The following is a 22,737-nucleotide window of genomic DNA, read 5'->3' on the forward strand; positions in this document are numbered from 1 at the left end:
TGCCGTTCCCTCAGGTCACTAGAGAGATAAGTGCCTGTCCCCACACTTCCCCTTGTGAGGAGGTTGTAGGCTGCTGTGAGGTCTCCTTTCAGTCTCCTCTCCTCCAGGCTGACTTGAGCTTGATGGCTTGGCTGTGGGAGCACCGGCCCGTGGGGGCCTGTGGGCACACTGGTCAGTGGCTCTCGTTTCTGACCGCCGGGTCCCATGACAGCTGTGGTCAGTCTCTGGCACAAGGACCGTGTGAAGCCCCTGCCTGGTGCCACCATCTCACTGGGAACCAGTGTGGCTGTGCCACATGTGCCAGCCTTGCCTGCAGGCTGAGCAGTGTCAGGAGCTACTGTCTTTTTATTAATACTGCTTTGACAATAGGCTTTAATTTTTTTTTGCGAAATGTGATGTAGCTGTTGTAAGACAAGTGCAGCATGAGCTGGGCAAACAGTGGTAGGATGCTCTTTGCTTTGCCATTGTATAGAGCAATCTCACTGCTGCTGTGCAGTGATGGCAGTTACACTGCTCAAACCCCAGAGATATGACAGGATTCAAGAGGGGAGAACACCCAGAGATCATTTCTTTTTTTATAAATTACTTTATTTGAGGTAAAAAAAGCATTGTATAAAATAGCCTTTCAAATATGGCAATTGTTTACTTGCTGTGTCAGCAGTATGTATGAAAGAAAAAGACATGCTCCGTAACCTACATTGCAAAGGTCACAGTGCTACTGCTCCAGGCTTCTGAAAACCACAGTTTGAGCCAGCATCATGGCTGGTCTGAAGATTTGGTCTGTTTTCCTGATTATACTGTACCATTTCTGTCAAAGATGTATCCCATGTGGAATTTCAACACATATTGAAATAGGTAAGACATGTTCAGAATGAATTTTCTTGTGCTTTGAGTTGCTTTTAAAGATAAGTAAATTCAAATTCAGCTGGAAAGCAAAGAGAGGAAGTAATATTAGAGAAGCGAGCAGTCTACATCATTAAAAAAATGTGACTAACACATAGGATAGATGAGTAGTTTGATTTTAGAGTTTGAAACTTTACTGTTTTTATAAGCAAAATGCTTGAATTGATGTATTTTTCCGTCTTCTAAAGCACTGGCATTATGTAACTGGAATGTTTTTGTCTGTGAGTCTTACGCAGACAGAGTTTGGTTTGGAGAAAGAAGAGGAATACTTTAGGCAATTCATGGGATTGTTATATTTAAACTAAAGGATAACATGGGTCATTTGTGGTAGATCTGTTTTCAAATAACTATGTATTAAAATAAAATGCATAAAATAGTAAAATGCTGTAATGTGTTTGTATCCATGACTAACATCATGAAAATTTTGTTCTGTGTCTCTTTCTGGTAGGTTGCTTGCTCTCTGTAGCCTGAACAGCCTAGATTTGTAGAGAATGAAGGAGAGAACTGAGTGAACATGAAAATGGAGAATATTTCTGGTTTTAATTTCTTGTTTGCCTATGTTATTTTTAAAATCTGGCTTCTCTTGTAGTTATTGCAAGAACACACATGAGTACTCTGAGGTTATTTTGAAACATTTACTCATAATAATTGACAGTTTTAATTGTTTGTTCTTCTGGTTTAGTTTCTAAATCTATTGCTCAAACAGATGGTAAAATGTAGGATGTTGCCTCTATTCAGGTGATCTTCTCAGACTTTAATACTGAATGCATGCAACTTTGAAGAAGTTAAAGGCTGAGATTATTCATGGCATTTGAGACTGAGAGTATGTTCCCTTACTGAGTGTTGTTCCCTCAGTCAGCATCCTGGAACCATTTGCTTTTCCTGAGGGTGTGTCAAGAAACCCATAGTAATCGATAGGAGAAGTCATATGCCTGAGGTTAGGCAAGTGCGTACATCTTTGCCAGCTTGGGGCTCTAATTACCGAGTATGAGCTTCTGAAGACTTGAAATAACAGATTTGCTAGAATGGAGTGTATTTGCAAGAAGATCTACTAGGAGAAATGAGCTTACAGATCTGTCCCCAAGCAGTCATTTTTTTCTAAACAAGGAAACATATAGCAGAAAACCTGTGTTTATGTAATTTAAAGATCTTGGTTGTCTGAGGAGTATTGTGTACACTGAACTATTGGGGTCTATTGTTTAATTTAAACCATTTCTTTACAACAAATTTTGTCCATTTGTTTGAAAATGACATTAAACTGTGATCAGCTCTTATGCTGCTAAAATGAGTGCTTTTATTGTGCACATAAAAGTCTATGATGATTAGATGAAAGTATTCCCGAAACTCAAACACTGAGTGTTCCAGGAAAAAAAAAGCCCAACAAAACAAAAAAACAAACAAACAAAACACCAAACAACAAATTGCAGAAAGAAACTCCTCTGACTCAAAACCAACACCAAAGTCTACCCTGGACAGTTTTTTGAAAGTACTTTTAAAATGGTGAAAAGCTCTGCCTGTTCAGAATGTTGATCGTGTTCAGTGTGCTCCACAGAGCTGTGCTGTGTCCTACTTGCCACAGCCTTTTCGCTGAAGGCAGGTCTGAGTGGGGAGGCTTTTTCACCTAGGGACTCCTGTCAGGCTTGTGGGGCGCTGTGGAACTGTGGGGATACGTCACAAAATTCTGTGTAAAAGTGCAGTTGTAGGACCTGGGCCCACTTGAGTAATGAGAGAAGTGAAAGGAAGATGGGAGGCAGAAGAAGCAAACTGGCAAACTGAGACTCTCCCACACTGGAAACAGAGATGTGTGTTGAAATGTCTGAGCCATAACATTATAGATGATTTAGTAGTAGTAGTAGTAGTAGTAGTAGTAGCAGCAGCAGCAGCAGCAGCAGCAGCAGCAGCAGCAGTAGTAGTAGTAGTAGTAGTATGTTGCTGTTGTTCCTATTTTGGTGCAAGACTGGTCCTTAAGGTATCTTAACATATTTGAATAAAGGGTTGTTTAGATCAGTGGGTAAAATTCAAAGTGAAAGATCACTCAAACCCACACAGTTTGTCATTATCTTATTCCAGAGCACTAGTGGTGGGATATTTTTGTTGTGTTTTGTTTTGGTTTTTGTGATGCAATTTATTTGATAAGGAACAAAATAAATTTAGTCTTACTTTATAAATATCTTTAAAGACAATGCTGGGTATTTTTAGAATAGTATTAATAGATTATTCCTAACACTAATTAAAAGGAGACTTTATTAAAGGAAAGTGGTGTCAATTTTTTTCATTCTCTCGTTACACTTACTAAAGATTTTGACAGTAAGAATGCCTGCCTATTCAGTGAATAAACAGTGTTATTTACTTTGCTGACTTTGGATTTTTGTTGCTTTTCATACATGTTAAAAATTAATCAAACTGTTAAACATCCACCTTGATTCTCAAGGTACCTTTTTCAAAGTTAAGGGCAACAGTGAAACATAAATACAGCTACAGCTTTATGGTCCATGCTCTGTATGTGCTGGGTGTGATCCTTTCAGTTCACTGCTGTAGCTCAGTTCTGGACATGGGGAATTCACTTCCCTGTGATTTTAACTTGGTTGGTCAGCTTGGACCTGGGGATTAGACAGACTGATGAGACCTCAGTGCCCAAGTCTGCCACAGAAGCAGCACTTCCTCATTAGCTCCCTAGGTGAAAAAACACACCCTCTCACAGGTACATAATTCTGTGAGAAATCATGTTTCATGCATGTGCCACTTGGCTTAGGTATGAAAATGTGGTGTTTTCTGTTTTTGCTAATGCTTCTAACAAAACACGGACATGGACACAATACCTATAAATCAATACTTCAATATGTTGTTTTTCAGCACATAGAGCTCTGGAATTTTTCATTAAGAATGAAGGGAGTGTTAATTATAGACAGGTATGAAGCACATTATTGCTTAACTGTGTACACCTTTCTTCTCGATGTTTTTCTGTCCATCTTCTTGCCTTTTGTTATTATTCTCAGTAATATGTGTGTCAACATTGTGCCAAGACTATTTTTTTCTGTTGAAAATCATTTGACTCCTTCTGAATACTATTACAAATACGTAACAATTATACCAATGTGTATATATATACTTTGTGTAGTTTCTTATGTGTTTTCCCATCTTTTTTAGTCATACTCTACTTGAGTATTTGTATTAGAAGAATTATTGTATTAGGAGTTGTATTGGAAGTAGAGGACTTTTGGAAAGGAGATTTAATAAAAATAAGGACAGCAAAATGACAGCAAGGTTTTTTGCACCACATGGTGTATTTTACCAAGATAATAGTTGTATCTTGCTGGATATTTAAATTTTATCTTTGATATAGGCAGTAAAATGTGTTTTCCTGATGTGCAATAGCATTCTGATTCCTTTTTCCCACATTCTTTCCCCAGTTATTATTAAACCACCAAGATGCATTTCAAGCTGGGAGCATTTATCCTGATGCCTTTTATTCACCAGTCTGCAAAGCGGGTAAGAAAAGCTTTATGAGTCTAAGGTATTAACAACTGTATTTGTATGTGGAAATCCTAGAGAATTTAGTAGGGCTGAAAATAGTTATGTTGTAAGAAATGAAGTATGGCCAAAAACGCCTTCCTGCAAAAAATATCTGCCATTTTTGTTAGTATTTTAAGCCTTTTTGTAAAACTTAGCAGGAAAACAACACATTTGAAAATGTTTTTAGAGTGTAACTTTGGGATAAATGTAATTTAATGGGTATTTAATGGGTCAGATTACTAAATACTGTCTTGGGGAAAAACTGAGAGGACAAAATGATCTTTTTTTTTTAAGTCTTATGGCAAGCCTAGTGCTAATTTCTGTATTAGGAAGTATTAGTTTCTATCAGATCAGTCACAAAGAGGATAGGAGCATATAAAAACCCCACAATAACAAAATAGTGTAAGACTTGCTTTCCTCTGCCCTTTTTCTACTCCTACACTAACTGATGCCTGCTCAGCTGGTGCTACGAAAAAAATCTAGGAGCCGTTAGCTGGGGTGAGATAAGAAAGGGTTTAATTGTGCCAAGGCAATAGATGGTAAACGACGCGCGCGCGCCGGGCTGTGCCCGAGATGTTACATTTATAACAATATCTGGCCAATCCCAAGTGTGTCCACCCTATAACTTTTGGCCTGGTCCATCCCCTGGCCCGCCTCCTGGAATTGGGTCGGGGGGCTTTTTGGGACCCCCTCTTCATCATTCTTCATCATCTTCGGGGTACAGAGAGCAGAGTCACCCAGTTCCTTGACTCTGTCCTGCGGTTTAGGCCAAGATACAGGCGTTCTCCAAACAAGACAGGCTTGCCTTGACTAAGAGACTAAACATTTTCTACTGGATATGGGAATAGGGTTGATATGGGGAGTATGGAATGGGGTGAGAGGATTACAGAATGGATAAACTAAGGGGTACTACGGGGAAGAGGGAGAAAGGGGTTTGTTTCTAAAATCTACTTCTATTACCTATAAAACTTATAAGGCTTACAAAATTAGAAAAATAAAAAACATTAGGGGGCTTAAGGCATCAAACTGTATCTTGGCAAGTTTGCCTTTCTGTTGAAAAATATGATGATTATGATGACATAGCCCTTCTCTGCCCTGTGGAAACCGATACTTGTCCCAAAACATGATATTTTAAGTTGGCTGCCATGCCCATCAGCTTTTCTGCCATACAAGTGAATGTATCAATCTAGTCAACAGCTTCTCTGTCAACTCTTATCTTCTCTGCTTGTGAGGCAGCTTTTCATTGTACTGTACCTACTCATAGGCACAGAAAAAGGGAGCAGACACAAAATTTTTGGATGCTTCAAACTAAAATCATGGAAGGTAAATGTAGTATTTGTTTTGATAGTATAAATCATATAAAAATAAGTCTCATTAAATGGATTCCAATTGTATCATCTGTGTGATATGAAATTGAACGAAAGTCTGTGGCTTTTTTCATTTTTCCTCAAAGAACAAATGAAATACTGATATAGTTTTATTGCAATAGGAATATTCCATGATGTGTCTGAAGACACTCACTGGTCACCATTTCTCAAAGCAAGTATTCAGTACATCAGAAGGAATTATCCCCAGCCTTGGGAAGAGGTAAGAAAATTTCATCAGCTTTTGACTTTGCTTTCAAGTGCTTTCTTCACCTTCGCTTGTTGCAGTTTCATCCTTTGTGAAGTGTAGAAAAAAACCCCTCATTTTTACATTAAATTCTCTCCTGACATAGGAACGTTTGAAATCCTGTTTTCATCTTTACCAGACAAAAAGTTAGATTTTCCATGTAAAGTCTGTCAGTTATCTCCACTGTGGTCTGGTGCATATGATACATTTCATAGATCCAAGCTTTCAAATGCGATTGGTGATCTTGCGTTCCTGTCAGATCTGGTTGAGGGTTTGCCATTTGAAAACAAGACATCTTTTAGAATTCTCACTTGGGTATTCTTTGACTTAGTCCTGATTTGCTCTTGTTTATGGTCTATGTACTATGTAGGAGGAGAGAAAAAACAGTTTGTCAGAAGTGAGAGTGCACAGGAATGTCCTTCTCTCCTCTGTGTGCCTGCACAACACCCATGGTGGCAGAGGGGGCTCACTCCTTGGATGTGGAAATGTTTATCCTCAGTCCAGAAAAACACCTCAGTACACATTTAACTTTTAAGTACACAAATTATCCTGACATCAGCCACGTAATTCTATGGCCTTGGACCTATGAAGTGCTTAAAGCTAGTCACAAAAAGTGACTCCAGCATCAAGGAATGAGTGATCAACAATTTGTTATGCTAAGTTCTTGGATTGTAAGAGTTTCTCACCTGTATCCTCGTTTAATGCACTTACATAACATGCTCACCTCTTCTTAAAGACAGGAGTAAAATTACTGATACTGCTTCAAACGGATTGTTGTTGTGTAGGCTACAGAGAAACTGGTGGCTTTCCTGTTTGGAATTGCCTCACATATGGTGGCAGATGTTAGCTGGCATAGCCTGGGCATCGACCAAGGATTTCTAAAGGCCATGGGAGAAGTAAGCCTGTATTCTTTTATTTATTAATACAACTGGATTTATTGGAATGGATAGCCTAGCTTTTGACTGTGGGGGGCAGGGTGGTGGAGAAGAGAAAAGCTGGAGAGCTGTTTCAGGAAGATTTTTGGAAAGACGCAATGTCACGAATTTCATAGGAATGAAGTTGATCAGGTTTGGAACCTGTAAACATTAGGGCTGCTTGGATAGTTTGTTTCTGTTCATCTTGAAAGAAACAGGCAGTTGTCTTGTTTTTCTCTTTCTCCAGATTGATTTTCATGGTTCATACTCAGAAGCTCACAGTGCTGGCGATTTTGGTAATGTTTCTGTTTGCCAATCATAGATCCTTCTGTTGGAATAACTAGTCCTCTTCAAAACCACAGTGGGTGATTCTGGCTCTCAGCCTATGCAAGGCAGGAGCCAAGAATGGGTCATATGGACACTGTATTCCTGCCCTACCCCGTAGCTTGCAAAGTCCTGCTATACCTGTCCTCATGCTCCATGTTTCAGGAGATATAGTAGGGCATATGAACACTTGAATTAAACCCAAAATGCAGATGAAAAGATGCTAATGTTTAAATGGAGTCAGTACTGTGATTTTAAATGGTAAATGATTCTTATTCTCTGGGGGTATAAAATGTGCAGCATACTTTCAGGTGAACCATTTATGTATTCTAAATGTATAACTGGAAGATCTGCCATATAAATACAGACAGCATAGCCATACGTGGCTTCATGGGTGATGTTATCCATGACAGATACTTAACAGGTTTAGTTTGTTGGACTATGTAGGTTTTTTTCATTCTTCCATCCTCAGGAGGAGATGTAGTGAGTCATTTTGAGCTGGACTTCAGTTATCTGGCATCAAATTGGTAAGATAATGAGGTCACCTTCTTTAATATTTATTTCTACTTATTCTGTATAATCACTGTGTTTTAACAAAATGCTGTCCTTCTTTATTTTTCTTTCAAAAGGAACCCTTGCAGCTATTTAAATTTTTCTGGGTTTGGTATTCCTTATATGCATATATACTGTTCCCTGACATGAAAAACTGGAAGGATACAAAAAAAAAGCATTTTATGTATAGGAACAAAACAAGAAAGATTAAATTATTTATCTCTGAAGGGAATTATAAGGTTTTATATATAAAATAACCAGTGAAAACATTTTGCTGGAATGTCCTAGAAATTAGTTAAATAACGTAGTTAAGTGGAAATGTGAGATTTATTTAAAATTTTAGAAGTTGAGGATGTTGAATCCAGACAGGTTTCAAAAGCATAAAAATGAGCAGAAGATTTAGATATACACATTTTTTTCTCACAGTTTTTAACTGAAATAAAAAACTCATTAAAAATTTTTTTTTCTGCTGATAAAGTAGGTACTTTGAGTCGGTTTTGTTAAGTAGAATGTAGTTTACATAGGTGTAAAAGACACAGTTCACTAATAAATCTCTGACACAGCTGTGTGAAATGTCTATTTGTCTAGGAGTAGATTTGGCATAGCAGAGAGTTGGAGGACATCCTCCAAGAGGATGTGATCAAGCCAGGAAACCAGTGTGGGGAGTGTGGAAACACTATTAGCAGTAGCCATAGGGGAAAGGTTCTGCAGACTTTGAATCTAAACAATAGGAGAGTGTTGTGCACGAAGTAACTGCATGTGCAATCCTGGTCTTTCTGCTATTTGTAAATCCTCATACCTTATGTAGCCTTTTGAAATTTAGAATATTTTATAGCAGGCTATTTTTATTAAAGAAACTGTAATCTTTTATCAGGTGATGTGGAAAATCTGTTATAATCATACCTTCTTCTTTTTTTTAGGTATGTGCCTGTCAAAGACCTAGCAGCTATCTATAAGGAGTTTTATGGAAAGGAGATCATAACTGAAAGCACAATTACTGACTGTACTTTCCTGCTGTATCTTGAACTGTAAGTTGAATAGCTTTTTCTGGGTTTTTGTAAGTGAAACATATGTAGGAAAATCATGATAGCTGTTTTGAAATGCCTTATGCATGCAGGTCAGAAATATAGACCCCCTACTAGATCCCAAAATCGTAAAACACCTGAGGTTTTTTTAATGACTAGAATTCAAATTTGAACTGCTTAATGACTGTTAAATTAATTATTATACCACAGATGCTGAATCTTGGCTATTTAATGCATTTATACCTTTAACATATTTATGCCTATTTATTTGAGAACAACTGTGCCTTTAAGTACTAGTGTATTGTGGCAAGTTAGGAATATAATTTTCATGTACTGAAGGAGTAATGCACATTGCTAAATAGATGGGTTATCTACATTTTATGTAGATCCTTTCAAGTCTAGGAATAATTCAAAAGAGACTTTGGATATCTGGCAGTGTATGCTTTTGAATACCCTAAACAGCCCAGCTGTATCCTCTATTTCAGTTAGTTACCAATAGTTACACAGCATTTACAAAACCTGTGAATCCGTCCAAATTAAGGGCAAAAACAGAGCTTGTATCATTACTTTTTACATTACAAAATATAAAAATATTTTAACAACCAACAAGGAAATATAATGACTTGCATAGTTTTTACTATACAGGAACCTTGAAAAGAACTGTTTAAATATTTAAATACTAAGTGAAGCAAGTTTTATTTCTGAAGATTTTTTTTGTTTTTAGGCATGGAGAAAGGCTTGCTGTTGCCAAGGTTGGTCTTCTGTTTCCTTTATAAAATGAAAAGATAGCATGGAGACAATGTAGTCCATCTTACTAAGTATGTGGCCTGTCTCTCAGCTTTTTCCAAGATATGCTAGTAAATCTCCATTTCTGGTGGAGAAGTTCCATGAATATTTCCTTGGAGGAGTGGATGACATGGCGTTCTGGACAAACAATATTTTTGAGATGACCAGCCACATGCTAGAGAATGGAACCAGGTATAGTGTGTGTCCTGGAATATGAAACGCAGTAGTCAAGTTCTAACACTCATTTAATTGCCCTTTTAAAGGCAGGTTCTTTCCTAGAAGAGGCGCTAAGCTTTAAATCCTCACTTGGACAAAGGGATTTCCATGTATGTCTCTTACCTGGGTGTACAGGATTACCTTGAGATCGCATTTCTTATGTGTTCACACTCCTTTGCCCAGGCAAGCCTCTGGCATCCCCAGCTGATACTCAGCAGGGAAAATTTGGAGCACTCTTTAAGACATACTCAAGGGCCTGCTTAAAAGTTGCATAGCCATGCCCTAAGGTTCTGCCTGGCCTGGCTATCTGAGACTGCACCTTCTGGCTGCTGTCGTCAGCAAAGATGTCCCTTCTGAGGGGATGTCAGATATTACCTTCAGACACTTAAGGCAAATAGGATTACAAAGAGTAGTAGTATATATTCTGGTGTTGAAGCTCAGGCCTCTACTCACAAATTCATATTTTTATACAACTAGCCTTGTACGGCTCTCTTACAAATGTAGCCTTACTGTAAATAACTTTATAAAACCAACAGTGGCAATTAAGCCATCCATTTATATGGAAAATATCACTGTGGCTATTTTGGGAAATTATGTTTGAAATACATTCTGTTCTGTTCTTTGCTCCAGAATGGCACTTTCATTAAAAGTGCTTTAAATTCATAGAAATAACAGGGCATGTTACATTAAGTTTCCTTCAAGAAACGTGAGATTCATATAGAACCTAATCAACATCATTAAAATAAATATCAGCGGGGTTTCTAAGGATTATGATGATGCTCTGATTTTGAGTTTCTTGAGAAAACTGATGATTTCTAGGAGAGGAATCAGTAAGGATAAAACTTGTATTTTTAGTTTCACTTCCATTGTAGGAAAATTTTTAAAGTGGATTCTGCATATTTTTCTTTAGTGGCTGTTACCTGCCTGAGAACCCTCTGTTTATAAATTGCACAAAGGAGCACAGGGACAACCACATGTAAGTACAGCTCTGGAGGTTCAAAGGTTTAGTGGTGAAAGGAGAGTCTTCTGCTAATGTGGACAGTGAGCTATTGAAAATTAGAGATGTTTTTATTTATCTTTTTGTGTGTGAATTTGAGATTCTCGTAGCATGAGTAAGTAAACTTTGTATAGGGGAACTGTGTAGAACCTAAGAGAGCCTTTTACCTCAAGTCATTAATTCAGTTATATTAATTCTTATTACTGCCCTCTTTATTCTAGCAGAAACAAACAATCAAAACATGAACGTCACAAGAATACAACTTCTTTGCTTACAGAATCACTTGAGAAGAATATAAACTATACAGAGAGAGGAGTTCACTTCAGCATGCAGTCTTGGGCAACAGTAAGTGAGAAGTGACAGACGTGTCAGGTAAAATTCAGCTCTGTATAAAATTGTTTTCATTTCTGTCTGAAATGCTGCACAATGGAGCAGGGTCTCAGGACGTTAACAATAGCCTCTGACTTCAAGGAGATTACAGTACCATTGTTAATCTATATATGTACACCATAAATACTCAATTTTTACACTTTGTGCATTGAATAGTGAAGTTAGAACACATCTTGCAGTGGCAAAAAGGACAAAATATATCTCTAGTATTTACATTTTACAGAATTAGTGTATCACTTTTTTGGGGGGGAGTTAAGAACTCCCAGCAAAGCATAGCAGCGATTAGCACTGCTCCATTTAGTGTATACAGATTTCTGTCTCTTTCTAAAATGGTGCTTATGACCTGATTCAGAGTCTTCTTAGATCCATATGGTGATTTCCACTGTTGGTGACTTGGTTTTTGAGGTGTCACAAAATGTTCTAGAGTTTCAGCCTGTGTTTTAACCATTCTTATGTCTCTGTATTTTTATTTCAGAATTCCCTCCGCTTGATAAACCGTGCTTTTACAACCAATATCTGGAGAGCATTAGCAGCTACACATCAGAAATCTTCTAAGCACATCTCCAAGCCAGTAGCTTCATATTTTCTGACCTCACCCTATGCTAGACTTGGATGGTTTGTATTTTTTTTCCTCCCGCCTCCCACTTAATTTCTGAAAATTTTGAGTACCCACCAAAATATTATTGTTTATTCTTCGGATACACTTAAATGTGAAAGTCCAAATCAATTAGTTGTACAAATCTGGCGGAATGGTTTATGTTGTCTGTTCAGAACAGCAAGTTAGCCCATAAGACTTTTCTTTCAGATGTTAATCAAGCTCAGAATGGAGGGAGCCAAAATTAGAACCAACATCGGCTCTAGTTATGAACAGTATGAGAACTATGTTACCCTTTTTTTAGTTGTTGGTTGATGTTTGTGCAAAAGTAATTGGCTGTCGTGAGTTGATTACTGATGATGCGAGTGTTCTTGGAAATGCTCAAGACTAGTAGGGAGTTCAAAGATTGATTCAGGACAGAGAGAAACATATTCTCTTTTCTTTCCAGAGAGGTTCTAGCTTGACCTGCAACAGGGGAGAGTACTAAAATAAATTTGCATTGCTGCTCATCTTGCTTCACTTATTATGACTCAAAATTTGGATTTAATGTTTCCGTTTACTTCACACCAGCTAAATTAGCAGTAGTTAGTTCTTTTCTCTCCACATTCCCTCACTAAACTCCAACATGTTACTGAACCCTGTAATCCCTTTGCTTATCTCCTTTTAAATCCATCAATTAAATCAGAGGCTCAGTTTAAAAGATACTTAATTTCATCTTTTGTATTCTGTGTCATATGCAAGCAGCCCTTTTTCATGCTCCTTGCTATGAAGGCTCTCAGGTGCCTTGTGTCAGTAAAAAGCAGTTCCTACAGATCTCAGATGCATTAATGGAAGATGAATCTTGAAGGATCTAGTTTTATTTAATCCAATAAAACACAAATCAAATATATAATATGAAAAGTGCTACATAGATTTTTACAAAACTATACTGGAAAACACAGGTCTTGGTTTACCTGAATTAAAATTATTTATTTTCCACTAATGTTGTGGTAGTCTGGAAGCTAATGCTGATTTTGTTGACTCCCTTGCTGTACAGGGCAATGATCTCAGCTGACCTAAACCAGGATGGATATGAAGATTTGGTGGTTGGAGCACCAGGGTACAGCACCATGGGCCATGTTCAGATAGGACGGGTGTATGTGGTCTACTGTAACCAGTCAGGTTTGCCACAAGAGGACATGGATTTGGATGGGAAAGCTGACCAAGTACTACAGGGACATCAGGTGAGGGGTCAGATATTTGTCACTTAAATTTTTTGGACTGAAGATGTGGTAAATTTTGACTGAGAAACAGTATCGTTAATGTGTATGAGTATTATTCTTGAAATTCTCCTCCTGATTAAAGGATCTCATATGCTTTTCAAGAAAAATAACCATTACTAAAGTCACAGGAACAATTGAGGCAATAGTGATCTGTAGGTTCACTTTCATTACTGTGCCAGATAAGTAGGTATTAAAACATAATTTGCCCTTGAATAAAAGTGAGCTAATATCTCTGTACGTCCCAATATATCTCGTTCAGGTCCCTGCATTTAAAAAATATTGTGATTTTCCCTTCTTTTTTAGTATAATAATATTAATTCAATATGTTTCAATTCCTTTAAAGCTACTTTTTTAATTAATTGGTTAATTCTTACAAAATAATTGTTTGTCTTTAGTAAGAGTGCAATGTGTTTAAAAAAAAAAGAGGAAACTGGGATTTGACATGGTGGTGGCTGGCTTGTAACTAAGCAGGATCAAATGACCTTTTTGAGTAATAAATACGATCCTCTGTAGAAAATATCTTTACTCACAAAGAATAGAATAGAGAGAAATGAGATACATTTCCTTTTAATCTGTTTCTGTGGTTATAAACTGTAGATTAACAGCTGATGTCTTCTTATGTAATGTTTTAGTGGTTTACAGCTATGCCATCAACAGGAAAGATAATAAGCTTAATATCCACAGTGCACTGGGCTCAGAATAGGAAATAGCAAAGCGGCACCATGTTGTGTTCAGTTATCTTGTATTTTAACACCTCCACATCCACAAATAGAACAGTTGATTCTGAGTTAGTGTATTGGTATGATGGTTATTACTTGGGAGAACAAAAATTCTTTGGATAGATTTTTGTCATCTGTTTCCAGTTCTTCCTTGTGCAAATGTGCATTAGGTTTTTATGGTTTTGTCTTGAAAACATTTGTTATTTTCCTGAGATCAATCTCTTTTCTTTTAGCCTTCAGGAAGATTTGGTTCTGCCTTGGCAGTCCTGGACTTTAATGAGGATGGAGTGCCAGATCTGGCAATTGGAGCACCTTCTGTAGGATCCCAGTTTCTTACTTACAAAGTAAGTTTGTTGTTTGGTTTTATTTGAACAGTGAAATGAGAGAGAGAATTTCTGTTGTTGCTCAAGGTGACATTGTAATTGAAACACAAAAGTTTATAATCTTTGTGGATACTTTGACTAGAGCAATGAGAGCTATCTGTATTTCCCTTTCAGTGGCCTTTTTTGTATATTAAAAATCCAAATCAGGCTGTGATTTTGCAGCACTGATGTGCTGGAAATGTAAGGGGCCATTCACGAAATACAAATGTACTCTTTTTGATTAGGAACTGACAGTCTGGAATGGACCTCATGGATCAGTGAGCTTTGTCATATGCTGTCACAGGCCAACAGATGATAGCTAAAATGTGATATGAATACAGACACACTTGCTAAAATAATCAATTTACAGAGGCTTAATAATTTGCAGTTTACCATTTAAGCCCATGTAATGGTCCCTGAGTATTTTCAGCCCAAGCAAACTGAAAGGTAAAATGTTTTGATTTAAACCACATCCATTAAGCTTAAAACTCTTCAGAATTTCAGCTACTAACTTATCTGTCTAAAAAAGAAATTAGATAATTTAAATTTTATGTTGACCCACTACCTTGACAAATTGTGTGCATCTGTTGTGCCTGGCACTGTTTGCCATTGCATTAAATAATAGTTATAAAAATTTAAGCCACCTGAGTGGATGTGTAACAAATACAAATATGCATTACACTGTCCTTGCACTTCATCATACCCACAGTATGATGAAAATGTACTTCTCTAGTTTGTTGCTTGGTTACAGCCTTACCCATTACAACATGAATATTCTTTGGTTTGAGGTAGAAAAGAGAATTGTGAGAAGGCTGTGATAAGTAAAATGCAGTTGTATTAATAGTCCCTGCAGAACTGTTCCACTTCTTGTGATTTGCCTTGGATTTTGTACCTGGTACTGACATGCAGATGTTCTCATGCCATATTTGATTTCCCTGCTGTTTAGGGTGCTGTGTATGTCTACTTCGGCTCTAAGGGAAGAGGCTTGGCATCTCAGCCAAATGTTACCATAACTTGTCAGGTATATTGATAGCATATAATATCCTGTATATGTTATGCTGTTAGCCAGGCCAACACAGGTCTACACAAGTGGGAGGTGAGATAAAGGGGAAAGGGGCTTATGGGCTTGAAAAAATAACATTAAAATCAAATTGCAAAGGAATTTAGACTGATGGGGATGGTGCAAGCAGGTGCTTGCCTAGGTTAGTTGTGTGTGGAAAGACATTTGTACCCCAGTGCAGGGGAGGCAGCAGGGTGAACAGAAAGATGCATAGCCAAAAAAAAAAAAAAGGCAAAAAGTCAAAACTCCCCAACCAACCAATCCAAAAACCCTCTAAGAAAACAAAACTGAAGCCAAGGAGTGGGAGGGTAATTTAGTTAGCTCTTTAGATGTGAGTTGCTCTATTTTGTTACAAAATTGGTGGTTTCAGTTCTATTTCAGGCTTAAACTAACTGTTTATTGCAGGATTCCTATTGTAATCTTGGTTGGTCCCTCCTGGCAGCTGATGTTGATGGGGATGGAAATGCTGATCTGGTTGTGGGCTCTCCTTATGCACCTGGTGGTGGGCAGCAGAGAGGATTTGTGGTTGCATTTTACTCTTATTTCAACAGGAGTGACCAAGGTAATATTTATTGAGTAAATTAGCCCTCCTATATTTTATATGACTGTTCATTTTTTCCTAATTAGTCATGGGATAATTCAGGTTCAAAGGGATCTCAGGGAGTGTCTAGTCCAGCCTCCTGCTTAATAAGAGATATCTGTGAAGCCAGACCAAATTGCTCACGGCTTTGTCCATTTGGGTCTTAAAAATCTCCAATGACAGAGATTGCACAGCCACTCTGGGCAGCTGTTCCACTTCTTGGCAGTCCTCATAGGGAAAAAATGTCTTGTTACAGCCAGTGTGAACCTTTTTTATTTCAGTTTATGCTCATTGTCTATTGTCCTCCCACTATGCACAGTGAACTCATTGGCACAGAAGGCATGGAGTACCCCTACTAAATTTGCTCCAGTTAATTGACATCTTTCCTGTTACTGAACCATGTATTATAGGTGTGGTCTAGGGAAGAGTAAAGTGGGAACAATCACCTCTCTCAATCTCTTTGCCATGCTCCTGGTTATATAGCCTGGGACACTGTTGGCTGTTTGCTGCCAGAGCCTCACATGCCCACCATTATCTCTAGGGCCTTTTCCACACAGCTTCTCCCAGCCTATTACCACTGCAAGGGCATCTCCTTTCCTAGGGTCAGGCTTTGCATTTGTCCTCACTGGATTTTGTGAGGTTCCTGCCAGTCTGTTCCTCTAGCCTGCCTGGGTCCCTCTGAATGGTGGGTCCCCACAATCTCCTTTCATCTGCCAACTGTATGAAAGGCCATGTTGTTGCCTTCTCCAAATCAATTATTATAAAGTGTTTAACAGGATGAGTCTAAAGATAGATCCCCGAAGGCGCTCTGCTTGTCGCAGGCATTCACAGTACAACCCACTGTCTGCTGCCCTGTGATGGTGATTGTCTCAACCAGTATTTTCCCATCTGGTTCTCCACCCATCCAGATGCAATGTCCCAGCTTGGATAAAAGAACATTGTGGGACACTGTTGAAAGCCTTGCTAAAGGAATGGATTCAACTGTGTGTTGTGAGTCCAGGGCAGGCTCACTGCTCTTCCTTGGAAAATTGCAAATGTACCTTAGAAGATGAATCTTTATCATTCTGTACACTCCTTCATATGGCTAAAGAGGAACACTACAAGTGAACACAGTTGATGAGTACAGGTGATAAGGAGTGTTGTGAATGAGGGAGAAAATGTCACACGTGGAGCTAAATAAAGTTAGTAAAGGTTAGGCAGCTTTGTCACAATCATGTAAGTGAGATTTCCAATAATGCTTATTTTTTGTAGCTTATTAGAACCCACAAGGGTTCTAGAACCCACTGCTGACATTTTTGTAAAACATTTTGATAAAAAAAGCACAGAATGAGTTATTTAAATTATAGACATTTGAAGCTCCCACACCCACCACCTTTGAAGAATTACAAGTTCTGATAAATGGTGACTAGTTTAGGGCAGGCTTGACTGGTAGCTTCCATGTGCTTTGTGTAGGCTATTGGAAGGACTGAGAAACAGGCTGTGTCAAATAAAGGCTTTCACCAGCCAACACAGCTACAGGGTGAGCAAGTGAAGTCAGCAGTTACTGGTGCCATATCATGGAGAGTGTAACTTTGCTTATAGAAACTTGTTGTCATAGGATGAATCAGTAGAGGATTGCTAATGGATTTTTCTATGCCAGGGTACACCAAGATTTAATTCATATTTTTCTGGTCTCTCAGAATTTCTGTCAGTACAGGATGCCAACTGGATGGTGCAGGGGGAAGAAAATTATGCTTGGTTTGGATTTTCACTTGACAGCTGCCAGCTGGAGAACATAACATTACTACTGATTGGTAGCCCTACATGGAAGAGTTGTGCTAGGTGTGTTGTATGTGAGAGCTTGATCTCTCCTCCATTCTGCTCTACTTCCACAAGGTTTAATATTTGTAATAGATTAGAGTTCCAGCTTTTCAGGAAGTTTCCTCTTTGTCCTGCTTAGATTATATTTATAAAATTATTATTTCTATTAAATTCATATTTTATACCATCACACTTCCTTATGAAGATGGGGGCTTTAGACCCTTTGTAGAGCAGGTCTTTGTTATTTAGAGACACTGAAGAATTTCTTGGGTTTTCTTGGGGAGAGGGGCCACAAAAATGCCAACAGGTAAGCATGCCTTAAGTAATTGTATAGATGACTCTTACTTTGAGAGAGCATTTCTAAAAGCAAACCAAAGACAAAAATGTACTGGATGATAAAGGATTGGATAGACAGGCCAAGTCTGTGCTCTAAATGTTGTGTAACTAGTTAGGACACGTATGCGAATTACTAAAATACATTTCTAGAATTTGGCAGGCACTATTTTTCCAAAGTAAAAGGGGACAATATTTTAAGAGTAGCATTCCTAGGTGAATGTACAAAAATATGTTGTTACAAACCACTATATTTTGCATTGTAATTCAAGCTGCAATCCCTTCTCATCGGATGCCAGACAGAGTGTTGGGAAGGTGTACGGGTACAACCCACCGAGCACAGAGCACTGGTTTGCGGTAACTGGAGACAAGGTAGGGCTCCTTCTTCACTATGGGACCTTATGAATAATTTGAAGTGACAATCTGTAGAAATTAAATAGGTGTTTTAATCTAACAGGAGATGAGCAGAATGGGTTTCTCTCTGGCCAGTGGTGTGATGTCTGTGGCCGGGAACACAAGGAGAGTTTTGGTGGTGGGTGCACCTACTGCAGGTATGTCCTGAAAACTGGACGCCATTTCTACCTTAGCATGTTTGTTTCTGTATGACCAGAGGACGAATACAAGTTTTAATTTAGAAAAAGGACCTTTAAATTGCCATGTAATTAAAAAAAAAATTAGAAATAATCACTGTAATTACCTGTAAGTGCCTTACATGTACAGTTTCTCTACTGTGCCTCTGTTTCAATGTGGTTTTTTCCATCCTTAAAATTGGTTTAACTGCATTACCACCTTAGATTGTTTATGTAGCAGTGATTTGCTAGTAGACTGCATATTTCTTGGAATTAAAATAACACAGTATTTTTATCTCATTCTGGCAGCAGACAGTAAGGAATTGGGAAAGTCAAAATGCAGAAATCTATCTTTAACTTGAATGCATTTCTCCCCATGTCCCATGGCTAAGAGATTTTTCCCTGAGCTAATTAGTGTTAATCCCATATAACATTTGATATTATTTGATAAATTATAATTTGTCCATTTTATGTAATGCCAGTATTACCTGCTCTTAATGTATTGTAAGTATTAAACCTGAGTTCCTATGTCAGATGCTCAGCTTCTGTTACTTTTTTTTCCAGACAGCCTGTATAGGATTTCATTTATGTCCTCAGTGCTGCATCAAGCTGGATTGGCTCTGATATATGACCTGACAGACAGCACCAAGCCTTCTTTGCTTAGCACATTGAGTGGGGACAGGAGGTTTTCTCGTTTTGGAGGAGACATATACTTAAGTGATCTGGATAACGATGGACTAGGTAATGCTTGATGAATCTAGATCAGAGCTGAAGTGTTTAACTTTTAGCAAAAGGAGGACCGCTCACCTACATGTTCATACAAGTGCTAAACACAGTCTGCTTCCCCAATTGACTTGTACCAGTATTCCATCATGCCTTACGGAGAGGCCTCTCTAAAATCCCAAGCAACTCAGTCAGAAATTGAAACATTTTAATTGCCATCATTAATAGGAATTGTGACACCTGGAAGTATGTAAATGGCAGCTCTCTCTCGTGTTTTGGTTTAGCATTCATTCCCTTCTGACGTGTTATGTCATCTTTGTAATACCTGCAGATGAAATGATTGTGACATCCCCACTGAGAACTAATGGCATCTCCTCAATACTGTTTGGTGGGGCGGCTGGCCGTGTTTATATTTACAACGGAAAGCAGGCATCCTCAGGGAATGTGACAGGTCACTGCAAATCATGGATATCTCCCTGTCCTGAGGACTGGGTAAGAATACACGAAAGGTAAAATGAGGACATGAGTACATCCAGTACAAACATGCAGTGCATTTTGACTTGGGTCCAGAAAACAAAAGGTTTACTCATGTTTCTGAATCTATGTAAATTGGCTCCTCCTGTTCATTCTTAACTGACTTTGTTGTTTAGGAGCCAGGATTATTGTACTGGTCTTTTATTCCCCTAGCATGGTTCTCTCAATTGAATTTTTATTTTGTCATTTTTTCTTCTTCAGGCACAGTATGTCCTTATTTCTCCTGAGGTAAGTAAAGAGAAAACAAATTACTGAAACTAAAATGTCCAATTTAAAAAAAAAACTAGCAGCATTATAACAAGCAATATTATTTACAGGAACTATCAAGATTTGGGAGTTCTGTTATCTCTGTGAAATCTGAAAGCAAGGTGAGAAAAATTACTGTTGTCGGTTGCTTCGTAACATCTTCCTACCTCACTTGCAAGTACTAGCTAACACCTCACATGCATCTTAGTTGTAGAAATCTTAAGTGCTTCTTAAGCATATAACATAGTTAATTAAGTAATTCTCTGATCAATAATTAAAACCATATTATAGGTGGATGAGCTATGGAGTTGCCAAAATTTTGGAACACGAATTGAAAGAAATCACTTCAAAACGGCCTGAAATCTAAACTGCTTAGGAGTTTGCTGAAAGATTGCATGGTAAATGGAGTGTAGATGCCAGCTGGCTTTACTGTTCATGCCAGCCTGTATGCAAAGTGTATACTCAGCTATGAATGGCACCCTACCATCCGTCTCTTTACAGGCTTGCTGTCCTGGCTATCTCTTGCAGTAAACACCATTCATATGTCAAGTGTTTCCAAGCATAGGGAGGTCGTTACCTGAATGATTTTGGATATGTCTGTGTACCTGTTTCTCTTTGTTTCCCTCAGATGCCTGTTATTTTTACCAAACATCAATCCCTAGGTTTGTATGATGCACTGAGGAGCCTTTTTTTCAGCTTGAAGGTTACTCAGTGCTTGTTCAGCTGTTCTCCTTACTCTGACATCACCTCTGTGAGCACTGGGGTTCTCTGTGTGAGTACTGAGGAAGCCTCAGAAGTAGGCAGAGTAGGTACACAACAGGTCTTCAACAAATGGTGTTTAACTAACTTCTTGCTGTTAAAACATGCAATGGAGAAACACCTGGAAATGTAAATTCTTCTCAGCTAGGCTAGGGTGGATAATCCAACACCTGAAACACAGGCATCGCTCAGTGCAAATGAGACCATTTTTCAAGCTGTTGTGTTCCACTGCTATGGCACCAATCCAGTACCCACTCCAGCTTCATCTGTATTGATCTTAGCCCTGAGAAACAATTGATATTTCCAACAGACTTATTTCATTGGTTCCAGCTTGCTCCAGTTCCCCAAATGAAATAAAGTCTGTTTGCCAAATTGCTTTGTTAACTGCTATTCTGATGAGGTGGGTTGCTCTCTTATTTCTCCTCATCACATTTCTGTATGACACTGATGAGATGGACTAAATCTGCTTTCCATTATGGAAGCTTAAGGCAGCCACCCACCTGCAGTTGCATTTTGCTAACCCTTGCTCTGTATCTCTGCAGAAAGAAGTTGTAGTGGCAGCAGAGAGAAGTTCTGCGAAAGCTCGACTTGGTGGAAGGCTTTTTGTCTACTCACTCTGAAAGTTCATGGTAGCCTTTAAGACCAGGACATCGCTGGTCTTTTAGTGAAGAATCTCTGTAGTATCTGTGACACTTTCCTGAACCCACACAAACCAACAGACCCTATGTCAGCAAGCTTTTGATGAATTCTGTTGTAGGCAGCAACATCACTTAACCTAGAACAAGCCAGCTGGTCTGAAAACCTTTTAGAGGCTGAAATGAGCAGGAAGCTAGATTTTTGGTAGTAGATTTTGGCTGTATAAGGAATGTTCAGTGGTCACCTTCTTTACTGGTCAGATTTGAGTATTTTCTTGGCAAAACCAGGAAATAGCAGCATAATTTACAATTCCTTGTATACTGTGATAAAGACAGGTATTCTAAGTTATGGAAAGTTACCATCAAAATAACAAGCATGGAGGAGGGGCAGCTTTAATCCTGACAGAAGAGTGTGTGCCAATGAACAGGACTGTCTGTCTCTAGCAAGTCTTGATCTCTGCATTGAGGGTGTAGAGCAGCTGGGATCTCATAGGAAAAAAAAAAACAAGCAAGTTTTAGGAAATACTTTCTCTTTTGCAATTGTGGCTGACTACTCTGATATGCTTTGTGTTTTCATGTAAAATTCCATGACCATGGTAACTTAGAATTGTTAACTGCTTTTATTGTTAACAGTATTGTCTTCAACTATTAACACTAATTTTGTATGTTGCAGGTTTAACAAGAGCATGCATTATCTATTAAACAACTTGAGCAGCAAAATGTGATGATACTATTATTACCAACCCTAGTCCATAGTCACATATGTGTATGTACTTTCTCTTGCCTCCTTCACAAATGCAAAGTATTATTTTTATTATAAATAACACAAATTGGTGGAATAGCACAGAATTCTAAAGGTCGTACTCCAAAATGAAACATCTCAACCTACCTTCTTAGGAATTCTTTCTCAGGGATGTTGCTTTAAGCAAATCAAAAAAGGCAAGGTGAACATTAGCTTGATGTATAATGCATTCTGACATCTATTTTGTGGATTTGCCCAAACAGCAAAACACTTTAAAAAAATTAAACTTTGAACTTCATGAAAGAAGTTAATGGATAGGACTGGGAGCACAGTACTTACCTTATAAATCTGTGAAATGTCATGTGAGGCAAAACAAGCAGTGCACTTATAAGGGTGGCAGAATTTTTAATTCTTTCTAAATTCTTTTTAAATGAAAACTGATGAAACCGGTATGTTCTGTAGCAATTCCATTCTGAACATACAGCTTCCACTGGCTTTTGTTTTTCGTATATACGATCTCAAAGTAATTCATTTTACTGCATCTGACTGCATTTTGATTACTTGAATTATAAGAAAAACATTAAACA

The 22,737-nt window shown here is 38.2% G+C and overlaps 1 protein-coding gene across 7 annotated transcripts; it reads left to right on the top strand.

Annotated features, from left to right (window-relative positions):
* The first annotated feature begins 172 nt into the window (after positions 1–172).
* Positions 173–22,128, top strand: GPLD1 (glycosylphosphatidylinositol specific phospholipase D1). 7 transcript variants are annotated; one of them, XM_027676025.1, is made up of 25 exons: positions 175–855; positions 3,757–3,812; positions 4,314–4,392; positions 5,906–6,003; positions 6,813–6,923; positions 7,189–7,237; positions 7,738–7,792; positions 8,738–8,845; positions 9,567–9,594; positions 9,681–9,820; positions 10,755–10,820; positions 11,066–11,186; positions 11,707–11,846; positions 12,863–13,049; positions 14,041–14,151; positions 15,116–15,190; positions 15,635–15,791; positions 17,489–17,630; positions 18,215–18,314; positions 18,400–18,493; positions 19,076–19,252; positions 19,566–19,726; positions 19,970–19,996; positions 20,086–20,136; positions 21,316–22,128. In XM_027676025.1, the coding sequence occupies exons 1-25, from the start codon at positions 759–761 to the stop codon at positions 21,391–21,393; spliced, it is 2,508 nt and encodes an 835-aa protein (XP_027531826.1). In that variant the 5' UTR covers positions 175–758; the 3' UTR covers positions 21,394–22,128. The 7 variants fall into 7 exon arrangements, 6 of the variants coding, with proteins under 6 accessions (XP_027531828.1, XP_027531826.1, XP_027531825.1 ...); XM_027676024.1 differs by having other exon boundaries at positions 177–855; positions 11,063–11,186; XM_027676027.1 differs by lacking the exons at positions 19,970–19,996; positions 20,086–20,136 and having other exon boundaries at positions 174–855; positions 11,063–11,186.
* Positions 22,129–22,737: the final 609 nt, after the last annotated feature.

The sequence above is a fragment of the Neopelma chrysocephalum genome, unplaced genomic scaffold (genome assembly GCF_003984885.1).
Source record: "Neopelma chrysocephalum unplaced genomic scaffold, ASM398488v2 Primary Assembly neopelma1_26, whole genome shotgun sequence".
Classification (NCBI taxonomy): Eukaryota; Metazoa; Chordata; class Aves; order Passeriformes; family Pipridae; genus Neopelma; species Neopelma chrysocephalum.

What these genes read in the sequence shown, in the direction of transcription:
- GPLD1 (XM_027676024.1), top strand. Translation starts at nt 759, where the DNA reads ATGGCTGGTCTGAAGATTTGGTCTGTTTTCCTGATTATACTGTACCAT. An exon ending in TTTCAACAGGAGTGACCAAG is followed by an intron (nt 15,792 to 17,488) that starts GTAATATTTATT and finishes CTGGTCTCTCAG; the next exon opens with AATTTCTGTCAGTACAGGAT. An exon ending in CTGTGAAATCTGAAAGCAAG is followed by an intron (nt 20,137 to 21,315) that starts GTGAGAAAAATT and finishes GTATCTCTGCAG; the next exon opens with AAAGAAGTTGTAGTGGCAGC.